This window comes from Sorex araneus, chromosome 8 (genome assembly GCF_027595985.1).
Source record: "Sorex araneus isolate mSorAra2 chromosome 8, mSorAra2.pri, whole genome shotgun sequence".
In the NCBI taxonomy this organism is placed as follows: domain Eukaryota; kingdom Metazoa; phylum Chordata; class Mammalia; order Eulipotyphla; family Soricidae; genus Sorex; species Sorex araneus.
This window is the reverse complement of record NC_073309.1, coordinates 12,674,355-12,696,085: the sequence shown is the minus strand read 5'-3', so window position 1 is coordinate 12,696,085 and position 21,731 is coordinate 12,674,355. Positions and strand designations below refer to the sequence as shown.

The following is a 21,731-nucleotide window of genomic DNA, read 5'->3' as shown; positions in this document are numbered from 1 at the left end:
AAAAAAAACACTGCTGTGTATTTTCTGTACTCTCACAGTAATACCACTTTCACAAGTGTTTCTCACACCAGATGTTTGGATTTCTCCTTGAAGCAATTCTGTGATGCCAGATAGGTATCCTCAACTAAATTCTGACACTGTACCCCACAAATTAAATCTCATAAGATAATTTTCACCTCTTCAGATGCCAGCCACAAGAGTAGGCCCTGAGGTTACCCACATAGGCTCCAGATAAGAGATTCACATGGTCCTTTTCTTAGATTTGATCATTTGGTGGGATAACTCACAGAATTCAGGTTAGTATTATATAACCTGACTTTATTATATAAAAAAGGAGATCGTGTGGAGTTGGGATGGGCTACCTCCCCCCACTTTCCAATACTCTTGGAAGCACGCACAGTCACCCCACGAACCAGCTCCAGCTCCACCATGTAAATTCTTTATCGGCCTTGCTTCAGAGATCCATAAATCTTGGAAGAGATCAAAAGCTGCAGTTAATCTCGGACCCCCGCATGGCTGAACAGACCGGGGTAAATTGGAGGGGGAGTGAGGGGGGTCAGCCTGGTGCCTACCCAAGCAGAGACCCCTGGTTTCCACAATCCAAAATCGCTGCCATGCCCCTATCCTGACTGCACCATCTCAGGACGGATCTCACTGAGACAAAATCTACTGAAAATTTGGGTATGCACGTTTTGTGACTGAAATCTCCAGGCTTGCTCAGGGTTTGGGATGGGCTACCTCCCCCCACCTCTCTGTACTTCTGGAAGCCTTGGCAGTCATAGCCATACCCCAAAGCTGCCACCCAATCAAAAAGCTACTCCAGTCTTACCGTCCTGATAAAATTACTGAATGCCCTGAACAAACAACAATGACCTCTTAGTACCTGTATTGCAAACCATCATGCACAGAAGGAAAAGGAGAGAGCAAGAAGGAAAGTGCCTCCCATAGAGGGAGGCTTGGGGTGGGGCGGTGGGATGTTGGGGCATGGTGGTAGGGAAATTGGACATTGGTGGTGGAAAATATACACTGGTGGTGGGATGGGTGCTGGATCATTGTGTGACTGAAACCCAATTATGAACAGCTTTGTAATGGCCTATCTCAAGATACTCAATTTTAAAAATTGGGGGCTAGAGCAATAGCAAAGTGGGTAGGGCATTTGCCTTGCATGCAGCCAACCCATGTTCAGTTCTCAGCATCCCATGTAGTCCCCTGAGCACTGCCATGAGTAATTTCTGAGTGCAGAGCCAGGAGTAACCCCTGTGCATTGCCAGGTGTGACCCAAAAAGAAAAAAATCAATTTAAAAAATTTTAAAAAAAAAGATAATGTGGAGTTCATGACCACTTCAGTCAGCTTAATCAGTGGCTGAATAAATAGCAGTAGTCCTATATTATTTAAAAGAGAGAGAGAGGTGGAGATCATGGGCCATGGATGGAGCTTAGCAGTAGTGTGCCTGCCTTGCGTATGTTGGGCTCTGCAAAAGGAAGAAAAATAAAGGATATCTTAAAGGATAGAGGCGAAAGTCCAGAGGTAAGAGATACATAGGTGAGGGTCTGTGGGATGTGATGCTGAGTGTCTCTGCCCTCTCTGAGATACCTCTCTGCAAGCCACTTCATGTGTTAATAGCACAGAAGTTCCTCAACCTCCATACTGTTGAAAAAATTTTTTTCTGGGAAGGCACTGGTACTACATCTGGCAATACTCTGACACACTCCCAGGCTCAGTGCTTAGGGTCACTCCAGCTGTGATTGGGAGACCATGTGATTCTAGGGATCAAATCAGGGCTTTCACTTACAGTCTTATACTCCAATCCATTGAGCTATTTCCCGAAACCTGGTAGAAATTTTTTGTGGGAAGGCATACCTGGCAGTGCTCAGGGCTTATTCCTGGTTGTGCCCTCAGGGAGCACTGCTAGAAGTTCCTAGGGGTACCAGAGATTAAATCTGGGTCAGCCGTATACAAGGCAAATGCCTTATTGCTGTACTATCAGTCCTTGCCCCCACCCCTGTAGGGATTTTTTTTTCTTTTTTTTTTTGCTTTTTGGGTCACACCCGGCAGTGCACAAGGGTTACTCCTGGCTCTGCACTCAAGAATTACCCTTGGCAGGGGCCGGAGCGATAGCACAGTGGGTAGGGCGTTTGCCTTGCACGCGGCCGACCCAGGTTCGATCCCTGGCATCCCATATGGTCCCCCAAGCACCGCCAGGAGTAATTCCTGAGTGCAAAGCCAGGAGTAACCCCTGAGCATCGCTGGGTGTGACCCAAAAAGAAAAAAAAAAAAAAAAAGAATTACCCTTGGCAGTACTCAGGGGACCATATGGGATGCTGGGATTCAAACCCGGGTTGGCCGCATGCAAGGCAAACGCCCTACCCGCTGTGCTATCGCTCCAGCCCCCTTGTAGGAATTTTTAATGAGTCTTCTCACAATTCCCCACACAGATTGATTATTCTTTTTCAGCCTTCCTCTGGAGAACGGGAGGTGGAGCTTAAAATTCCAACCCTCTAATTACGGATTGGTGTTTCTAGTGATCAGTCTCTATAAATCCAGGAGTCCAATAACTACCTCCTTCTGAAAAAAATTTGCCTATCACCCAGGAAATTCCGAGGGATTTAGGACCTCTGTGTGAGGAACTAAGGCCAAAGACCAAGTATTAGAACAAGAGATGCTTTTAGTGCTCTTATCACTCAGGAAATTGCAAGCATTTTTTGGGAACTCTATGCCAGGCACTGGAGGCAGAGACCCATATGTCTGCTTGTTTTCCTGTTATTTCATAGCAGGATTTATTTTATTTCCATTCTTTTCAATTGTATTGATATGTAATTCACTCCTATTCTAAAACTATCTTCAGTATTACCTTCATTTTTGTAAGGCTTTTTGATAGAGAAGGCCAAGTTCTCTACCAACAAACCATGTTCCTGGAAGTTTTCCTTATACATAGACATATATATTTTTTCTCACCCCAAACTAACTTAAGGAGCTTGATTTCTTTGCTCTTGGAACATCTATATTATACTTCATTAGTTATTACAGTTATCACATTTTATTATTATGAACAGTTTGCACTTGTCTTTTATTTATAAACTGAAGGCAGGGTATCCTATTATCCTTTTTTGGGTGGCAGGGGCGGGGTGACATTGGGTGACAGCCAGCATTACTCAGGATTTAATAATACTGGCTCTGCACTCAAGGATCACTCCAAGTGGTGCTCAGGGGACCATATGGGGTCCCAGGAATTGAACCCAGGTTGGTAGGCGCCTTTCACTGGACTATGCCTTTCTCCCTATCTCTGTTGTCTTCGTGACTTGGCACAGACCTGGAAAATTGGCACCTAGCAAATGATCGCTGATCCAAGCTTTAACTCTTAATAGACATAGCATTTGTCTATAGTGTCTTTTTCTACTTATTGGACTGGAAAATTATAGAGTATGCGTAGCCTTATTTTTGGGTGGTGGGGAGGTTCTGGGGAGTAAGCCCAAGACTTCACACATGCAAGGCGAGTGCTCTCCTTCTGAGATAACATCTCCAGTCCAATAGTCACAATCTGTAGCATATTTGCTTTGAGTTTTACCTCTTATCAGAGACCAGTTGGAGAAATATTGCTATGAAGGTATTTATAAGATGCACATTAGATTGAAGTGAATGCTTTGATAGCAGATGGGACTCTCCACATGAACAGTTCACCTGGGCTAAGTAGTGAAAGTGGGTCCTGAAGAGAGATAGTACAGCAGGTAGCGAACCTACCATGTGGCCAACCCAGTTTGGGTTCCTGGCACCCCAGATGGTCTACTGAGCCCTGGGAAGAGGAATCCTGAGCACAGAGTCAGGAGCCCTGAGCACCACCAGATGTGGCACAAAAGCAAAAAACAGGAAAATATGCTGATTGGATCTTCAAGTGATACAATCTGGAAAAGTTAGCAAATGTTTTAGAAGTTACCAATATCTAAAACTATGTTGATGAGCCAGAGTCTTAGTACAGGAGGTCAGGCACTTGCCTTACAGGTGCCAACCTGGGTTCAGTCCCTACACCACATGGTCCCCCAAGCACCTCTGGGCTTACTCCTGAGCACAGAACCCCTAAGCATTGCTGGGTATAAGCTCCAAAACCAAAATAATGATAAAACAAGAAATATATTGATAAGTCATGAATCCAAGAAAAATAAAATGCTTAGAAAAAGAAATTAAGTTTAATTATACATTGTGGGAATATAAGCGTGGCAGTAGGAAATGTGGTAGGCTGAGAACCCTTTGCTGCTTACATAGTGAAGAGTCAGGATGCTCCATCTCCCTCCAAAACTTCTGGTAACTGAGATGACATAGTAAGTCGTGATTAGGTGGCAGGAGCCTCCCCAGTACTATTTGCATTACAGGATCATTTGTGCTTTTCAGTCCTGAGCCTGGTGCATTTGACTGGAGATGGTCTCGCTGAAGGAAGAGTTATCAGAATAAAATACTGTGTGAAGAATAGACACAGAACTGACTATGGTGGCTAGCTGCAGAAGAAACCAAGGAAACATAAAGGAGCACTCATGATTCTGGGGGAGATGGCTGCAAGGAGTAATACTGAGGCCATCGATTGGATATTGTAAGGGACAGATTTTATTTAATGTGAAAAGCTTCCCAGCATTAGTTATTGGCCAAAGATGAATGGATTACTTGGTGAGGGAGTGAGTTTCTCATTATTTAATGTAATGTGAATAAGTCGAAGTTGATTAGGGGTGCTGCTCTCAGGGTTTTCTCCCATTTCCCTGCTGGGGGCACACATTCTGTTTCATAATGTAAGCCAGAAAAGAGTTCCTTTGAAAATAATATTTGATATTGATTACTTTATATTTTGTTAAGATGCTTTCTCACTTGAATTACTTCTAACTTTAAATTGCTGTTTTTTCAACAGATGGACGACCTCAATGGGAGGTAGAAGGGAAAATAATCAGGGAAAAATGTCAAGGGGTAAGAAATTTAAATATTTCTATAGAAATACCTAAGTCACTTAATGAGAAAATTTGATAATTCTGCTCTATGGTGTAAGAAATCATTTATCGGGGCTGGAGTGATAGCACAGCGGGTAGGGCGTTTGCCTTGCACGCGGCCGACCCGGGTTCAAATCCCAGCATCCCATATGGTCCCCTGAGCACCGCCAGGGTTGATTCCTGAGTGCATGAGCCAGGAGTGACCCCTGTGCATTGCTGGGTGTGACCCAAAAAGCAAAAAAAAAAAAAAAAATCATTTATCTTTTTAGTAAAGGAAAATTCAAATTTTAGAGGTTTGGACTTAAGAGTAGATGCTTTACTCATTATTAAAATTAAAGTTTGTGGAAAGATAATTTATCTCTTTTTTGTGTTTATAGCGGGTAGTGCATTTGCCTTGCATGCACCCGACCCAGGTTCAATTCCCAGCATCCCATATGGTTCCCTGAGCACAGCCAGGGGTAATTCCTGAGTGCAGAGCCAGGAGTGACCCTTGAGCATCGCTGGGTGTGGCCCAAAAAGCAAAAAAAAAAAAAAAAAAAATTATTAGAAGGGCTATACCGAAGTATCATTAATTTATTTTTCTAAGTTCAGTAAGGAAATTGAAAAAATTCGGTGAGATAGTACAGTGGATATGGCGCTTGCCTTGCACCTGGCCAACCTTGGTTTGATCGCTGACACCCAATATAGTTTCCTGAGCCCTGTCAGGAGTGATCCCTGATTACAACTGAGTCTGGTCCAGAACCTAAAAGAAGGAAGAAGGCAGGCCAGAAGAAAAAAATATGAGTAAAAAACACAGTGGATAAAGTATAGGAAGAAGACAAGCCCTCATGGGTTTGTGTTTTTACACACCTTTCCCAACTTCTTAGCTACTTCGTCAAATCTTGTAGTGAAAACTATGGTCTTTTCATCCTAGTTGGAATAGAAAATCGTCCTTGAGGGCCATGGAGATAGCACAGTAGTTAGAGTGGGTAGGGCTCTTGCCTTGTGTAGGCTGTGGCTGCTACTGACCTGGGTTCAATCTCCAGCATTACATAAGGTCTCCTGAGCACCTCCAGGAGTAATTCCTGAGTGCAGAGCCAAGAGTAATCCCTGAGCATCAAACAAAAATAAGCAGTCTTCCCTGAGATAAAGAGCCATGCTGGGTATAGGATATGGCCTCCCCAAAACACAAAAATGGTCCAGAGTGATAGTACAGGGCTTAAGGTACTTGGCACATATTCAACCTGAATTCAGTCCCCGGCAGTTCCTTGCAGTCAACCAAGCACCACCAGGAGTAAGCTCTGAGCATCACTGAGCACGGCAGCAAGACAAACAAAATGTTTGGCCAGAGAGATAGTACAGGTATAAGGTGCTTGACTTGCATGTGGTCTGCCTCGGTTCAATCTCTAGCAACACATAGTTCACTGAACACTGTTGGGAGTAACCCCCAAGCATTGCAGGGTTTGGCCAAAACCCCTGCCCTCACACTCCCACCTAGGGGAAGAGGGGGAAGGTGTTTAATAGCATGTACTATGTAATACAGTGGAGCCAAGTATCTGACTGTAAAGTATATAGGATTAGGTTTTTGTTTTGCAGTACAATAAACTGAACCCAGGGCCTCACATATGCATGAAATGTGACTGAGCCACATCTCCAGCCCCTATAAGGCTATTTTTAATTTTTCCTTTAACTGGAAACTCAATGGAAAAGAAACAGTTTCTCCTTGATTTTTACTGATTTTTTTGGGGGGGTCATGTCCTGAGATGGTCTAGGGTTGCTCCTGGCTCTGCACTTTGAAATTATTCCTGATGGAGCTCGGGGGACCTTATGGAGTGCTGGAATCAAACCTGGGGTTGTGCATGCAAGGCAAGCACCCTACCTAATGTACTATCTCTTCAGTCCTTAATATTTAAAGAGCCTATTTCAATTCAGACTGAAATATCATCTCCAGATGACTTACATGACCAACTGATGGGTGTAATGATCATTCTGGGTAGTTAAAACTCAATGGTTTTAGCAGGTGCGCTTCATTTTTAGTTCTGAGTGTAACATAATCTTGCCTTCTGTGCTCCTTAGGCTCACATTGTCCTTGAAGTTCCTCCGTATCATAACCCAGCAGTTACAGCTGCTGTGCAGGTGCACTTTTATCTTTGCAATGGCAAGAGGAAGAAAAGCCAGTCTCAACGTTTTACTTACACACCAGGTATGAGGAATTGTGATGGCTTACTGTGGTGCTTTCTTTCATAATGATAAAAAATTGTTCAGTGAATCCTTATCAAAATGTTTTTAAAAGGTGTGAGTATGTACATAGTATATAATTTTTGTTGACTTTAAATATTAACTGTGATATCAGTTTGTGCTCATTTATTTTAAGGAAATTCAAAGATTAAATGTAGATTTGAAGGGTTTGATTTTTTTTTCCAGAAGTTACCAAAAGTCACCAGCAGTAACAAGTATTTGAATATGTGTGAATTCCTCAGTGCTGGAAAGACAATTTGCTAGTTTCATAATGTCTTTGTCTGAGCCATTCCCAATTTTTTTAAAAATTTTAAAAATTTTATTGAATCACCGTGAGATAGTTACAAGCTTTCATGTTTGGGTTACAATCTCACAATGATTAAACACCCATTCTTCCACCAGTGCACATTCCCCACCGAGCCATTCCCAATTTGATAAAAAAAAATCTCTTGGTAGATTTTTGTATTTGGCAATAACATGATATGGATCTAGACAGTGGCAGGTGTAAAGTTGATGCCAGAGTTCTATACATTTATAGATACCATCACAAAGGAGATTTTTACATTCCTTTGTAGTAGAGGAGGGCATGAAGTAGAGGATGTACAGAAGTCTTGGGTCCCTCACTGGTGCTGAGGGACAGTGCAATTCTGGAGTCACACGTGTTGCCCCGAGCAAGACCAGGAGTTATTCCTGAGCACAGAACCAGGAATAAGTCCAGAGCACAGTGACTATACCCCAAACTCCCCCAACCCTGGTCCCCCAACCACCATCAAACAAAATTATCAATAACCCTTACTCTTCAAAATATACTTTTCTACCTAGACAGATATTATAGGGGCTAAGACACTTGCCCTGCACGTGACTGACTTGTTTTATCCCCAACACCTCATATGATCCCCTGAGCACAGAGCTTAATTTCTGTGCTCTTGGAACATCTGTATTATATTTTATTAGTTATAACCATCACATTTTATTATGATAAAGTTTGTATTTGTGTTTTATTTATAAACTGTATGCAAAACCTTGTACTCTGTCTCAGACCTGGGCCCCTAACTAGCCTAAAATATTTTTCAGGCACATTCTCCATCTTGGAGGTCTGCCCACAATGGAAACACTGTTCTTATTTTTTGAGAATGCTTCATACTGCTTTCTCTAAAGGCTGAGCCAAATGACATTCTTACCAACAGAGAATGAGGGTTCCTTTTTCCCTTTTTCACCACATCCCTGCCAACATTGATTGTTTTCTTTTCCCTTTTTTTTTTTTTTTTTTTTTTGCTTTTTGGGTTACTCCTGGCTCTGCACTCAGGAATCACCCTTGGTAGTGCTCGGGGGACCATGTGGGATGCTGGGAATTGAACCCGGGTAGGCCGCATGCAAGGCAAACGCCCTACCCGCTGTGCTATCGCTCCAGCCCCTGTTTTCATTATTTTTGATATGTGCTTTTCTCACTCTGTGATATAGCTCATTGTTTTCATTTCCCTGGTGATAACTAATGATGAACACTTTTCCATATGCCTGCTGGCTGTCCATATGTCCTCTTTGGGAAGGGTCTATCGTTCCCCTTTTTTGGAAGGGGTTGCTATTTGTTGTTTCTTTCGAACAGCTTTAATGTTATGAATACAGAGAAGAGAGGATCAGTGATAATAAAGGTGCGGGATTTTAAAAAAATGAATGTGGAAACGAGCTTTAGATGGGAGAAGGAATAGGAGGAAAAGGTAAAGATGTAGACTGTAAGTTGGAGGTTTGTAGATTTTGTAGAGTTTAGGGAGGTTCCATATAGCCCCCTGTAAAGATGGAATGAAATTCTTTGTGAGTAAAGAGCAATCTGATTTGATTCTTCGGCAGTTTAAATGATGGGATGGAGAAGTCCAAAATAATTATAAAGAGAGGGGGGAGAATAAGGTATTCTCGAAATCTAGCAGAATTTTAAGTGTGATTAGCAGATACCTTTGATGTTGTCATTCGTAAATTTGTAAATATAAAATTAGCCTTTGATGGGGCTGGAGCTATAGTACAATGGGTAGGGTATTTGTCTTGCTCTCGGCTGGCCCAGATTCATTCCTTGGCATACCCCTGAGCACTGCCTGGAGTAATTCCTGGGTGCAGAGCCAGAAGCAGCCCCTGAGATCTCCGGGTGTGCCCCCCCCCAAAAAAAATAAGCCTTGCTCTGCAATATCTTTTGCGGTCCAGGGTGGGGGGCAGTATTTCAGTATTTGGTGGTCAAGGCCACTCCTGGCCATATTAAAATGTGCTGGCAAACATGATGGTTCAAGTGCTTGAGTCCATACAGTGTCAGGGATCACACTTAAGGCCTCTAGCTCTTTGAACCATCTTCCCTTCCCCAGTATGACTTTTTAAAGCAGTACTTGGATTATTTTCCCTTTTTGTTTGCTTTCTTGAGAGCTATATACTTTGAGGGCAGGTGGTGAAAACAGATTAGGTCCCTTCAGGATTTACTAAAGATGTAAAAGTACAGGAGCAAGAGTGATAAACAGCATTTACAACATTTGCCCTGCAATGTGATTGGTGCAGTTTCGGTCCCTGGCACCCCTTATGGCCCCTAGCCCAGGCAGAAGTGATCTTTGACACTGGTGATGGGGTTGAGATTGGGAAAATTATATACATGGAATTTGATCATGGCTGATTGTAAAGTTGGGTGCTATGAATAACTTTATAAATTACAGTATCTCAATAAAAGATATTTTTAAAAAATATATGTAAGTACAAAATTAAATGCTGTTGAGTTGGGAGCTGCATGATCTAACCTGAATAAGAAAAGAGATTGCTGGGGCTGGAGCAATAGTACAGCAGGGGCATTTGCCATGCATATGGCCTATGTGGATTCAAGCCCCAGCATCCTGAGTGCAGAGCCAGGAGTAACCCCTGAGCACCAACAGGTATGACACAAAAAGCCAAAAAAAAAAGAAAAAGTTTTGATGACAGCCATCATGATGATGATAGCAGTTGAAGAGACAAATAGAAGACAGTATAATGCCTCTTCATGATTAGTTTGTGCATTGGGAAGGTGACACAACAAAGGCATTACATGTGAGAATAGAAGGCAGAGGTGCCCTAGGGTGAACAAAGCTACTGAACTAAACTGCAGCTGTCATCACTCACCACAGGGTTGACTAAAGACAAATCACATGACACATACTACTGGAAGGAAGAACTATGAACACACCAGCGTATATAGACAATCCTTGTTCTGGTTGGTTATTCTTTTCTTTTCCTCTGTAGCATTTGTGTTTTTTTTTTTTTAATGAAATTTTGATTAAAATTTATAAAATTTTTTGCTGTGAATTTTTTTTGGGGGGGTCACACCTGGAGATGCACAGGGGTTACCCCTGGCTCTGCACTTAGGAATTACTCCTGGCGGTGCTAGGGGACCATATGGGATGCTGGGAATCGAACATGGGTTGGCCATGTGCAAGGCAAACGCCCTACCCTCTGTGCTATTGCTCCAGCCCCTATTGCTGTGAATTTTTAATTTTAATTTTTTAGAATGGAAATAGTTTAAGGATCAAAGAGATAGTACAACAGGTAGCATACTGGCCTTCTAACATCTGTATTACAAAGGGGTATGACACTGAATGTTCACCCAGCACTCTTTTGTGTTGGAATTTTAGGCATGAGATTTACTTGGTGTTTTCCTGAACTTACAGCAAGGTCAGTGTCTAGAGAATGAAATTCAGAAATATTCATTCAGTGATGATTACTGAATGCCATTCATTTACAAGACCTGAAACTAGATGCTGGGAATACTAGACATGTATTAAGATCAGATTCCTATTCTTTTATTTGCTTGCTTGGTTTTTAGTTTGTTTTGCTTTGCTTTTTGGGTCACACCTGGCGATGCTCAGGAGTTACTCCTGGCTCTGCACTCAGAAATGACTTCCTGTGGTGCAGGGGGGCCACATAGATACCAGGAATTGAACCCAGATCAGCCGTGTGCAAGGCAAGCACTCCACCCACTGTACTATCCCTCTGGCCCTCTACTATTATTTTTTATCTCATGATTTCTCTTGTAGAAAAATATGGTTGGATTAAATAAGATATGGTCGAGAAAACCATGGTGAACTAAAACTTCAGTGAGTGTCAGATTTCATGGTTTTTGGTGTTTGATGCTAAATGTAAACTAGAGGGTCTAGAGCAATAGCACATCGGGCAGGGCGTTTGCCTTGCACGCGGCCGACCCAGATTCGATTCCCAGCACCCCATATGGTCCCCTGAGCACCGCCAGGGGTTAATTCCTGAGTGCAGCGCCAGGAATAACTCCTGTGCATCACCGGGTGTGACCCAAAAAGCAAATAAATAAATAAATAAATAAATGTAAGCTAGATGCCTGGTAGATTTCAGGTCAGAGATCCCAAACACAGGTCCTTTTTAAATCCATTGGGTTATGGATAGTTCTTAAAGTTATTTTTTAATAGGTAACATATATACCTGGTGAAAAATAATTGGGAGGCACAAAAACAGCAGTAAGTCTCCTATGCCTGGACCAGAGTAATAGTATATCAGGTAAGGCATTTGCTCTGCACATGGCCAACCCAGGTTCCATCCCTGGCATTCATTATGGCCCCTGAGCACTGCCAGGACTGATTCCTGTGTGTAGAATCAAGAGTAACCCCCTTGGCATTGCTGGGTAATTGCCCACACCCCCCCGCCACACACAAAAAAAATGTCTCCTGCTCCTAATCACTTAGTTTCCCTTCCCAGCAGGTATCATCAGTCTTGTGCATTTTCCCAGAAATAAGCATAAGAGTTCATTCATACATTTATAAGAATAACACTTTGCATGAATTGTAAGATTTCATATTGTTCTCTATCTTTGTCAATTTAACAGCATATCTTAGAAAACTTTCCAGCATCGTTTTACAGAGTTTCTGTATAGTATTCAGTAACTTTTTAACTTGAATACTATTTTTTTTCTTTTTGGGTCACACTTGGTGATGCACAGGGGTTACTTCTAATTCTGCACTCAGGAATTACTTCTGGCGGTGCTCAGGGGACCTTATGGGATGCTGGGAATTTAACCCGGGTTGTCTGCGTGCAAGGCAAACACCCTACCCGCTGTGCTATTTCTCTAGTCCCTCTTGAATACTTTTTTAGCAGGAATCACTCCTTCTTGTCTTATGCTTGTTGCTTTCACTTATTTTATCTTCTTTCTCTGAAGGCCTTTTATTTTCAGTTCCTGACTTGCTAAAGTTGTATAGTCTAGAATAAAGATCTCTTATAAGTATTTTATATGTACTGTACAGTGAAAAATCAAAACTAGGTGACTGGTAGGTTTTGTTTCTTCCCCCCCAGTTTTGATGAAGCAAGAACACAGAGAAGAGATTGACTTGTCTTCAGTTCCATCGTTGCCTGTGCCTCATTCTACCCAGAGCCAGAGGCCTTCCTCAGATACAGGACACCTACGTGATGGTGTACTGTCAGCACAGAGAAACTTGGTTTGTCCTATTCAGCAAACATATGGATCCCTGTTAACCTCATCCCATCTGACACAGTTGCAGTGTAGGGATGAGAGTGCTGGTAAAGAACAGCACATGCTACCGTCTTCAGTCATTCACCAGCCTTTTCAAGTTGTACCAACACCTGTGGCGTCTTCCTATCAGTCTATGCAAAGTAATGTTGTGTACAATGGACCATCTTGTCTTCCTACTAATGCTGCCTCTAGTCAAGAATTTGATCCAGTTTTGTTTCAGCAAGATACAGCTCTTCCTCGTTTAATAAGTCTTGGCTGTCAACCACCTTCATCCATACCATTTCATTCCTCTAATTCAGGCTCAGCAGGACATCTCTTAGCCCATTCACCTCATTCTATGCAGACCCTGCCTCATCTGCCATCAACAGGATACCATTGTCCGAACACAGGACAGAGATCTCTTTCTTCTCCTGTAGCCGACCAGGTCACAGGCCAGCCTTCCCCTCAGTTACAGCCTATTACATACACCCCTTCACATTCAGGATCTGCTACAACAGCCTCCCCAGCAGCCTCTTGTCCCCTGGCCAGTTCGCCACTCTCTGGGCCTTCATCACCATCTCCTCAGCTACAGCCTATGCCTTACCAGAATCCTAGCTCAGGAACTGCCTCGTCACCGTCTCTAACCACCAGAATGCATTCTGATCAACATTCAACTCAAGCACAAAGTACGGGCCAGGGAGGTCTTTCTGCTCCTTCATCCTTAATATGTCACAATTTGTGTGATCCAGCTTCATTTCCACCTGATGAGTCAACTGTGAACATTAAACCTGAACCTGAAGAGCATGAGCCTAACTTCTCAACTATTGGTCTTCAGGACATCACTTTAGATGATGGTAAGTTCTTTGTTATTTTTATTTGAAGCAGTGACGATTTAGGAATTTCCTTCTTCAAGAGTCATGGATTATTGTTGGCATACATTGGATTTTTAAGTAAGTTATTACTGGAAATGTTTATAAATGACTGGGAATAGGTATGAAAACCTGCTCTTCGTGCTGTACATGTGACTCAGTGGTAGAGTACTTGCCTGTCATATGTGAGGTCTGGGTTCAGTCCCCAGTTTGCACTACCCCCTGCTCCCCAGTCCCTCAAAAACAAACAAACAAACAAACAAACCATAAAAACCTGTGCTTTAAAGTTTGTTTTACTTCTAAGATCTATATTAAAAAGGGTATGGCACTGGATGATAACCCACCACTCTTTTGTGTTGGAACCTCAGACATGAGATTTATTGACATTTTCCTGAACATATAGCGAGTTGAGTGTTGAGAGAATGAAATTCAGAGATTCATTTAGTAATGATTACTGAATGCCATTCATTTACAAGACCCAAAACTAAGTGCTTGGAATACTAGACAAGTATTAGGATCAAATTCCTATCCTTTTAATTTATTTCACTGCCATCCTGTTGCTCATCGATTTGCTCGAGCAGGCACCAGTAACGTCTCCGTTGTGAGACTTGTTACTGTTTTTGGCATATCAAATACGCCACGGGGAGCTTGCCAGGCTCTGCCCTGTAGGCGAGATACTCTCAGTAGCTTGCCAGGCTCTTCGAGAAATTTTTTTATTTGTTTGCTTTTGGGGTCACACTTGAGCATCTGGCAATGCTCAAGGGTTACTCCTGGCTCTGCATTCAGGAATTAGTCCTGGGCTGCAGTGATAGTACAGCAGGTAGGGCATTTGCCTTTTCACGAGGCCGACCCGGGTTCAATCACTGGCATCCCATATGGTCCCCCAAGCACCACCAGGAGTCATTCCTGAGTGCAGAGCCAGCAATAACCTCTGAGCATCGCTGGGTGTGATCCAAAAAGCAAAAAAAAAAAGGGGGGGAATTACTCCTGATGCTGCTCAGGAGGCTATATGGGATGCTAAAGATAATCGGTGTTGGCTGTATGCAATGCAAACGCCCTATCCCCTATAGGTCGTTCCAGCCCTCCTGCTTACTTGATTTAAAATTTTGGAGGATCTGCCAAGCTGTGCTCAAGGCACCCGAGGACCCCTCCCAGTGATTCTCAGACAATTGGGCCTACAGTTCATTTTTTTTTTTCACTTTTAAAAATGCTCATTTTTTAATTGTTTGATTTTTGCTCTGAGTTTTGTGACCACACCTGGCAGTGCTCTGGAGTCACTTTTAGCACTGCTCAGGGGATAAGTCTGGTGCTGGGTATGAGATTGAGTCAGCCACATACAAAGCAGGTTTCTTAACCTTTATACTATCTCTCCAGTCTAGGACTCTGGCTCAGTGAGAGGGCCCAGTGGTATGTAAGAGGATGGCTTTCAAAGACACATCTCAGGCCCTGTGGTGCCAGGAGATTACCCAGATGCCTGCTGGAACTCAGGCCTCCAGGGCTGCACCTGGCAATACTCTGGAGACCTTGTGCATGCCAGGGGTCAAACCAGGCTCAACTGCATGCAAAGCAAGTGCTATCTCTTGGGTGCTGCAGTTTCTATCTTTGAAGAGATTTCACACATGAAACTGATCCTTTGTGGCCCTACCTGGTTGCTAAGTAAGGTAGTACTTGTGGTATAAAATACCAGTTTGGGAGCTGGAGCGATAGCACAGTGGGTAGGGCGTTTGCCTTGCACGCAGCAGACCTGGGTTCGATTCCCAGCATCCCATATGGTCCCCTGAGCACCACCAGGAGTAATTCCTGAGTGCAGAGCCTGGAGTAATCCCTATGCATCACCAGGTGTGATCCAAAAAGCAAAAAATAAATAAATAAAATGCCAGTTTGCTGCAGCTGGCCCAGCTGTTGGCACAGGGATAAAAAGAAACCATAATATAGCAAGTTGATGTGTTTGCTGTTATGGAAGAAATAATTTAACTGGAGAACAACATACACCTGTATTATTACAGTAATAACCCTAGATAGGCTTTTCAGGTAACAATTTTTGAGTGTGTTATTTTTGTTGTTATTGTTGGACTACACCTGGTTGTGCTCAGGGTTTACTCTAGTTCTGAGCTTAGGTTATCACTCCTGGGAGGACTTGTGGGACTCAGGGGATCATGTGTGGTCCTGGGGATTTCAAACTCAGGTCTGTCATGTACAAGGCAAGTAAATTATCTACTGTACCTCTCTGGCCCTAAAATTTATTCTTGACTTTATCATTTATGTGGCAGTGATTTTTTTTTTCTTTTTGGGTCACACCTGGAGATGCACAGGGGTTATTCCTGGCTCTGCACTCAGGAATGACTCCTGGAGGTGCTCAGGGGACCATATGGAATGCTGGGAATAGAACCTGGGTTGGTCACATGTAAGGCAAACACCCTACCTGCTGTGCTATCCCTCCAGTCCCGGCAGTAAATTTTTTTCTAAATAATTTAGCGAAAATTACTGGTGCTGTTGTCTTACATGAAAATTCTAAAGATTTTAAAACATGAGTGTAGGATTTTTGTACTCTCTAGTCCTGTAATTGATCTTAGAAAATTATAATTATAGACTAGCCATCTTCTTTACATATCCAGAGACTTAGTATACTAATTAGTTACAAAGTTGGTATTAATTTCAAGTTCTGGGGCTGGAAAGATTATACAGTAGGTAAGGCACTTGTCCTGCATGCAGCTGACCCAGGTTTGATCCCTGTCACGTTATATGGGGTCCCTAAGCACTTCCAAGTGTGATCTCAGAGCAAGGGGCAGAAGCAAGCCCTGAAAACTGTTTGATGTAGAAAAAATTTAAAAATTCCAAACTCCAGGCCAGAAAGATTGCTCAGTGGGCTACAAAGCATGCTTTGTATGTGGGAGGCCCAGATTCAGTCCATGTCATAACCGAGTCCCCTTAGCTCCAGGAGTGATCCTGAGCACGGAGCTCAAGGTAGCCCCTGAACACCCCCAGGTGACCCCAAAAATAAAAAATAAACCCCAAGTTCCAGTCCATTAAGGGAAAGATAGATCAAATTTGGCATTTCCTCTTACAGGGCTGTACTATTAAGCCAGCATGTGACTATTTCATAGAGTGCAGTGGCCTTGTTACTTACATTCAACATATAGACGATCAGGAAACCAGTAGAGAGATGTGATATACTTTAAGAATTCGGCAAGACTTCTTTGAAGGAGAACCTTTGAGCTTTGGAGGATGACTATGTTCTGTATGAGGATAAGAGGGCAAATCAAACAACTGGAAACAGCAGATAGCTGTTTCTGGGAATGCGTGCTTATCTGTGACTGGAGGGCAAATGGTATGTTAGAGGATGGCTTTCAAAGACACAGTATTTATGTATTGGGTCAGTGATTGCAAACAATGGATTTGTGTGAAATGAAGCTTCATCTACAGTTTGTTTCCCAGTTTTCCATTTGTTATCTAATTTAACCCTTATAAATCCTCTATAAGGTGGGTAGTGATGTTTAGAGAATTGAACTTTCTGAAGGTCATGTAGCTGGTAAATAGTAGTTGATACTGAAACCAGATTTTTTTCATCCTGATTTTTTTTCTTGCAGCACTCCAGCTGCCTTCCAGCTACAGCATGCCATGGTATTTTAAAGTTGGTGCTAAAGGGAATTCCTCAGGCTTTTTGTTTATTTCTAGAGAATAGTGGAACATTCTTCAGGAATGCTTGTGCAGAATTTCATTGAATGAGCACATGTTCACAGTGCGTCTATCACACATTTGAGGGTTCTAGTATCAAATGTCTAGCTGTCCACTTTATATATGATGCCGCTGTCTACTAATGACCAGCACCACATAGAAAGGAAATTACTACTCAATCTGTAGTCATCTGGGGGGATTCCAAACAGAAACTGGAATATCGGATGAGACCTCTGTAAATCTCATGTCAGGGTGGAGAAGTCATGCAAGTGGCAGAGCTCATCTCTTCCAGGTTCAATTCCCTAGCACTGCATAGACCCAGGAGTAGCCCCTGTCTCTGCACTCAGGAATTACTCCTGGCATTACTCAGGACCATATAGGATGTTGGGGGTTGAACCCGGGTTGGCTGTGTGCAAGACGAATACCCTACCTGCTGTAACATCACTCCGGCCCCTCAGCTGACCAAGATTCAACCCCCAGAATCCCATATGGTTCCCCTGAGCCCTGACAGAAGTAATCCCTGAGCATTGCCAGGTGTGATCCTCCCCTCCCCCAACCCCCACTCTCACCCAAAGAGGGGGGAAAATGTTATCAGAAGCATCAGGGATAGAGGTGAAAGATAGTATAGTGAGTAAGGCACTTGCCTAACTGTGGCAAATCTCGGTTTGATCCCTGGCACCCCATATGGTCCCCCAAGCCCCTCCAGGAGTAATCCCTGAACACAGAGCCAGGAGTAAGCCCTGAGCACTGCCAGTTGTGGCCCAGAAACAAAAAGTATGAGAAAGTGTGCCAGAAAGAGAGAGGGGTTGTATATGTGTGTGGTGTTTATTTACTAGATTTAATGAACAGCACAACATGATTCCCAAGCACAGAGCCAGGAGTACATCTGGGCACTGCCATTATGGCCCCCCCTAAAAAGGGGAAAATGTTTTCTGCATGTATTGATTATCAGTACATTCTTACTCATGTGATAGATTTTGTTTACCTAGAACTATAATTTTTCCTATTTCCATGCATCATAGTATGTATGCCACAGTTTTTGTACAAAATTATATACACTTGACAGTACAGTGGTTTAAAATTGTCACAGCTATGTTCTTATACATTTATGAAACTAGATTATTGTAGACCATTAAATATGGAGCCATTTAACTTGTGATTGAGCTAACTGAATCCTGTTTCAGCATTCACTAGGGTCCCTAGGTTCCCACTTGCCCTCCTTTGTTCACAAACAAATAGAGCCACAGCTGCAGCTCTTCACGAGAGAAAAGGGTGCCTGTTAAATATAACCTGACCTGCTGCTGGGGTGAAAATTGACACTGCCACTCACAGGCTCTGCGTAGTAACCACTGATGCAGAATGTAGGGCAATTGTTAATTCAGCTCTAAACAAGGACTTTAGATACGGCCTCAGCTGCCGCAGTTCCCTATGTCGGTAAAGAGCTGGCTTTCAAGTGGCGAGAAAGCTAAACACAGGACTAGGGTGGCTACCTCGGATGGTAAAGGGAGAGGAGCAGGGGTAAACATTGTCAGTACCAGCCAGCACCTTACAGCTGACCTGGTCAGTCCGTGGCACCACCACATAAGGTTCCCCACACCTCCAGGGGTCACTTCTTTTGTGTGTTGTGTGTATTAGTACTAGCGTTTTGACAGCAGTGCTCAGGCCTTTCAGTATGAAGTTCTTGTTTGGTGATGCAGAGGATCACTGCGGCCACAGCAGGTGTTGCTCAGGAGGTCATGAAGCACCAGGGATTACACTCAAGGTCTTTTTTTTTGTTTTTTAAATTTTTGTTTTTTTGGGCCACACCTGGCAATGTTCAGGGTTATTCTGGCTCTGCACTCAGGAATTACTCCTGGTGGTGCTCAGGGGGACATATGGGACCGGGTTGGCTGCGTACAAGGCTAGTGCCCTACAGCTGTGCAGTCTCCAGTCCCCGAGACTCAAGGTCCTAGACCTGTGCTCCGCCACTTTGATCACATCCCGTGTAGTTTTTCTTTCTCTTTTTTATTTTTTTTTTGTGGAGTTCAGGATAGAACCTAAGACCTCGCATGTATAATAAGCTTGTGCTCTGCCGCTGAGCCACTTACCTGACCTCTGTAGTCTTATAATAGTCTTGGGGTTTTATTTTGTTTGGTTGTTTTTTTTTTTTTTTTTAGTTTTTTGGGGGTGCAATGTTCAGGGACCACTCCTGGCTCTGTGCCAGAGTTTAGACTGAAGTTAGCCCTAGGCAAAGCAAATGTCTTAACCCCTGTACTATCTCTCCAGACCCCCTGTAGTAATTAGTCTTGTTTCTTTGTGTGGCTGGTAATCAGTCAGGATAACTCTGGCCTTAGAATGAGTTAGGAAGTGTTCCCTCCTCTTCAGTCTTTTGGAAGAATGAAAATGGATGATTTGGATGGAGGAGGAGCAGGGGACACACTTGGCAATGCTTAGGGCTTATTCTGGCTCTGAGCTCAGGGATCAATCCTGGTCAAGCTTGAGGGACCATATGCAGTGCCAGGGATCAAACCTGGGTTCGCTGCATGCATGACAAGTGCTCTGTCCACTCACTGTACTATTTCTCTGATCCTAAAAGTATATGTTAATTCTGTTTTAGCAGTTTGGTCAACTTCTTTTTTTTTTTTTTTTGCATTTTGGGTCACACCCGGTGATGCACAGGGGTCACTCCTGGCTCTGCACTTAGGAATTAATTATTCCTGGCGGTACTCCGGGGACCATATGGAACGCTGGGAATCGAACCCGGGTCTGCTGTGTGCAAGGCAAACGCCCTCCCTGCTGTGCTATTGCTCCAGCCCCCGGTCAACATATTTTTGATAGAAGTGAAACAGATATTTGGAGGAACTGCCAGCAGTGTTTCAGGGAACTAGAAAATTTTTCTTGAATTTCCCTAAGCACAATCTGAAATTACCACTGTTAGCCAGCTCCTAAAACCCCTGGTGTCTCTAGGCCCTCTTAGCTTTGTTTCTTAGCTTTCTTTATGTGCTGATTTTCTTGGAATCAGAATTTTGTACCTTTCAGTGTGCTTTGGAGAATTGTGTAAATTGGGCATCCTTAAGAAGGGAAATTTTTGGTTTGTTTTGTTAGAGCATACTTGGAGGTGTTGGGTGGTACTTGGTGGGACCATGTGGTACCAAGGCTTCCTATATGCAAAGCATATACTCAACCCATTGAGCTGTCTCTGTCTCTGGTGCCAGAAGGGAGATTTTTGACTATATTGTCTGTCTTTAAAATACTATAAAGTATATATATATATATACATATATATACACACACTATATATATGCTAGAAAGATATATATCTATAAAGACTGCATATACTAAATAAAATACTTCATAGAGAGGGGCCAGGGCAATAGTGCAGCTGGTAGGTCGGTAGCCTTGCATTCAGTAGACCTGGATTTGATTCCCAGCATTCCATATGGTCCTGAGTGCAGAGCCCAGAGTAACCCCTGAGCATTAAAAACAAAAAAGGAAAGAAACAAAAAACAAAAAAAGGGAAGAAAATAGGTAATTGCTTTCAAATTTAGAGGGGAAAAAAAATCCTTTTTTGTTTGTAATTTTGATTTTGGGGTCGTACCCAGCCGTGCCCAGGAGCTGCTCCTGGCTTTGGTTGGAGGGTACTCCCTGCAGTGCACAGGGGCTCATGTGGTGTGAGGCATCGAACCTGGGCCTCCTGCATGTGAAGCATGTGTCAGCCCTTTGAACTAGTTCTCTGACTTTGTTTTGTTTTTTGTTCTTTATTTGTCAGATATGAGGGTATTGAATACTGTTCAAAGAGATTGCATGTGGATTCTTTTTTTTTTTTTCTTTTTTTGGGTCACACCCGGCGATGCACAGGGGTTACTCCTGGCTCTGCTCTCAGGAATTACCCCTGGCGGTGCTCAGGGGACCATATGGGATGCTGGGAATCGAACCCGGGTCGGCCACGTGCAAGGCAAACACCCTACCTGCTGTGCTATTGCTCCAGCCCCTGGATTCTTCTATAGGCTACAATAAATACTCTTTAGAATCTATGGCTAAGTCCTTTTATTTGCAGTTGCATAGTGAAGACCAGTAATTCCTTACAGGCTAAAGGCATAGCTTTATTTACCTAATATACTGTATTTTAGACTTAAGCGGGCATCCTTCTATATCACTGTCATGACTCGTGCAGAGTGATATTTTTAATTAAAATTATAAAGTTGTTCATGATGATTTATTGCATTTACTATTCCAACACTAATCCCACCACCATTGCGCTTTTCCACCACCATTGTTTCCAATTTTCCCAACCATCACCAAAGCCTGCCCCAATAGCAGGCACTAAATGATTTATGTTACGTTACTTTTTATGAATAATTTTCTAAAAATGGTCAGAAAAGGTTTCCTTAGAAGAAAGTGAATGAAGATTTTGTATCTCATCCTGGAGCCATTAATCCCTTTTATAAGAGATTACAAACATGTTGTTACAGGTCAATATTTTCTTAATCGATTGGTTGCTTTCTACTTGACATCCTATCCAATGTGGTGTGCTACTCCTGATATGTCAGTGGTGTAGA

At 42.9% G+C, this 21,731-nt stretch overlaps 1 protein-coding gene across 2 annotated transcripts in view; it reads left to right on the top strand.

The window, feature by feature from the left end:
• Window positions 1-21,731, top strand: part of NFATC3 (nuclear factor of activated T cells 3) — a 102,744-nt gene that overhangs the window by 68,836 nt on the left and 12,177 nt on the right. For both annotated transcript variants that reach the window (XM_004600578.2, XM_004600579.2), the window contains exons 7-9: window positions 4,890-4,945; window positions 7,021-7,147; window positions 12,493-13,503. In XM_004600578.2, the coding sequence (XP_004600635.2) occupies window positions 4,890-4,945; window positions 7,021-7,147; window positions 12,493-13,503 (1,194 nt within the window). The remainder of the gene's footprint in view (window positions 1-4,889; window positions 4,946-7,020; window positions 7,148-12,492; window positions 13,504-21,731) is intronic.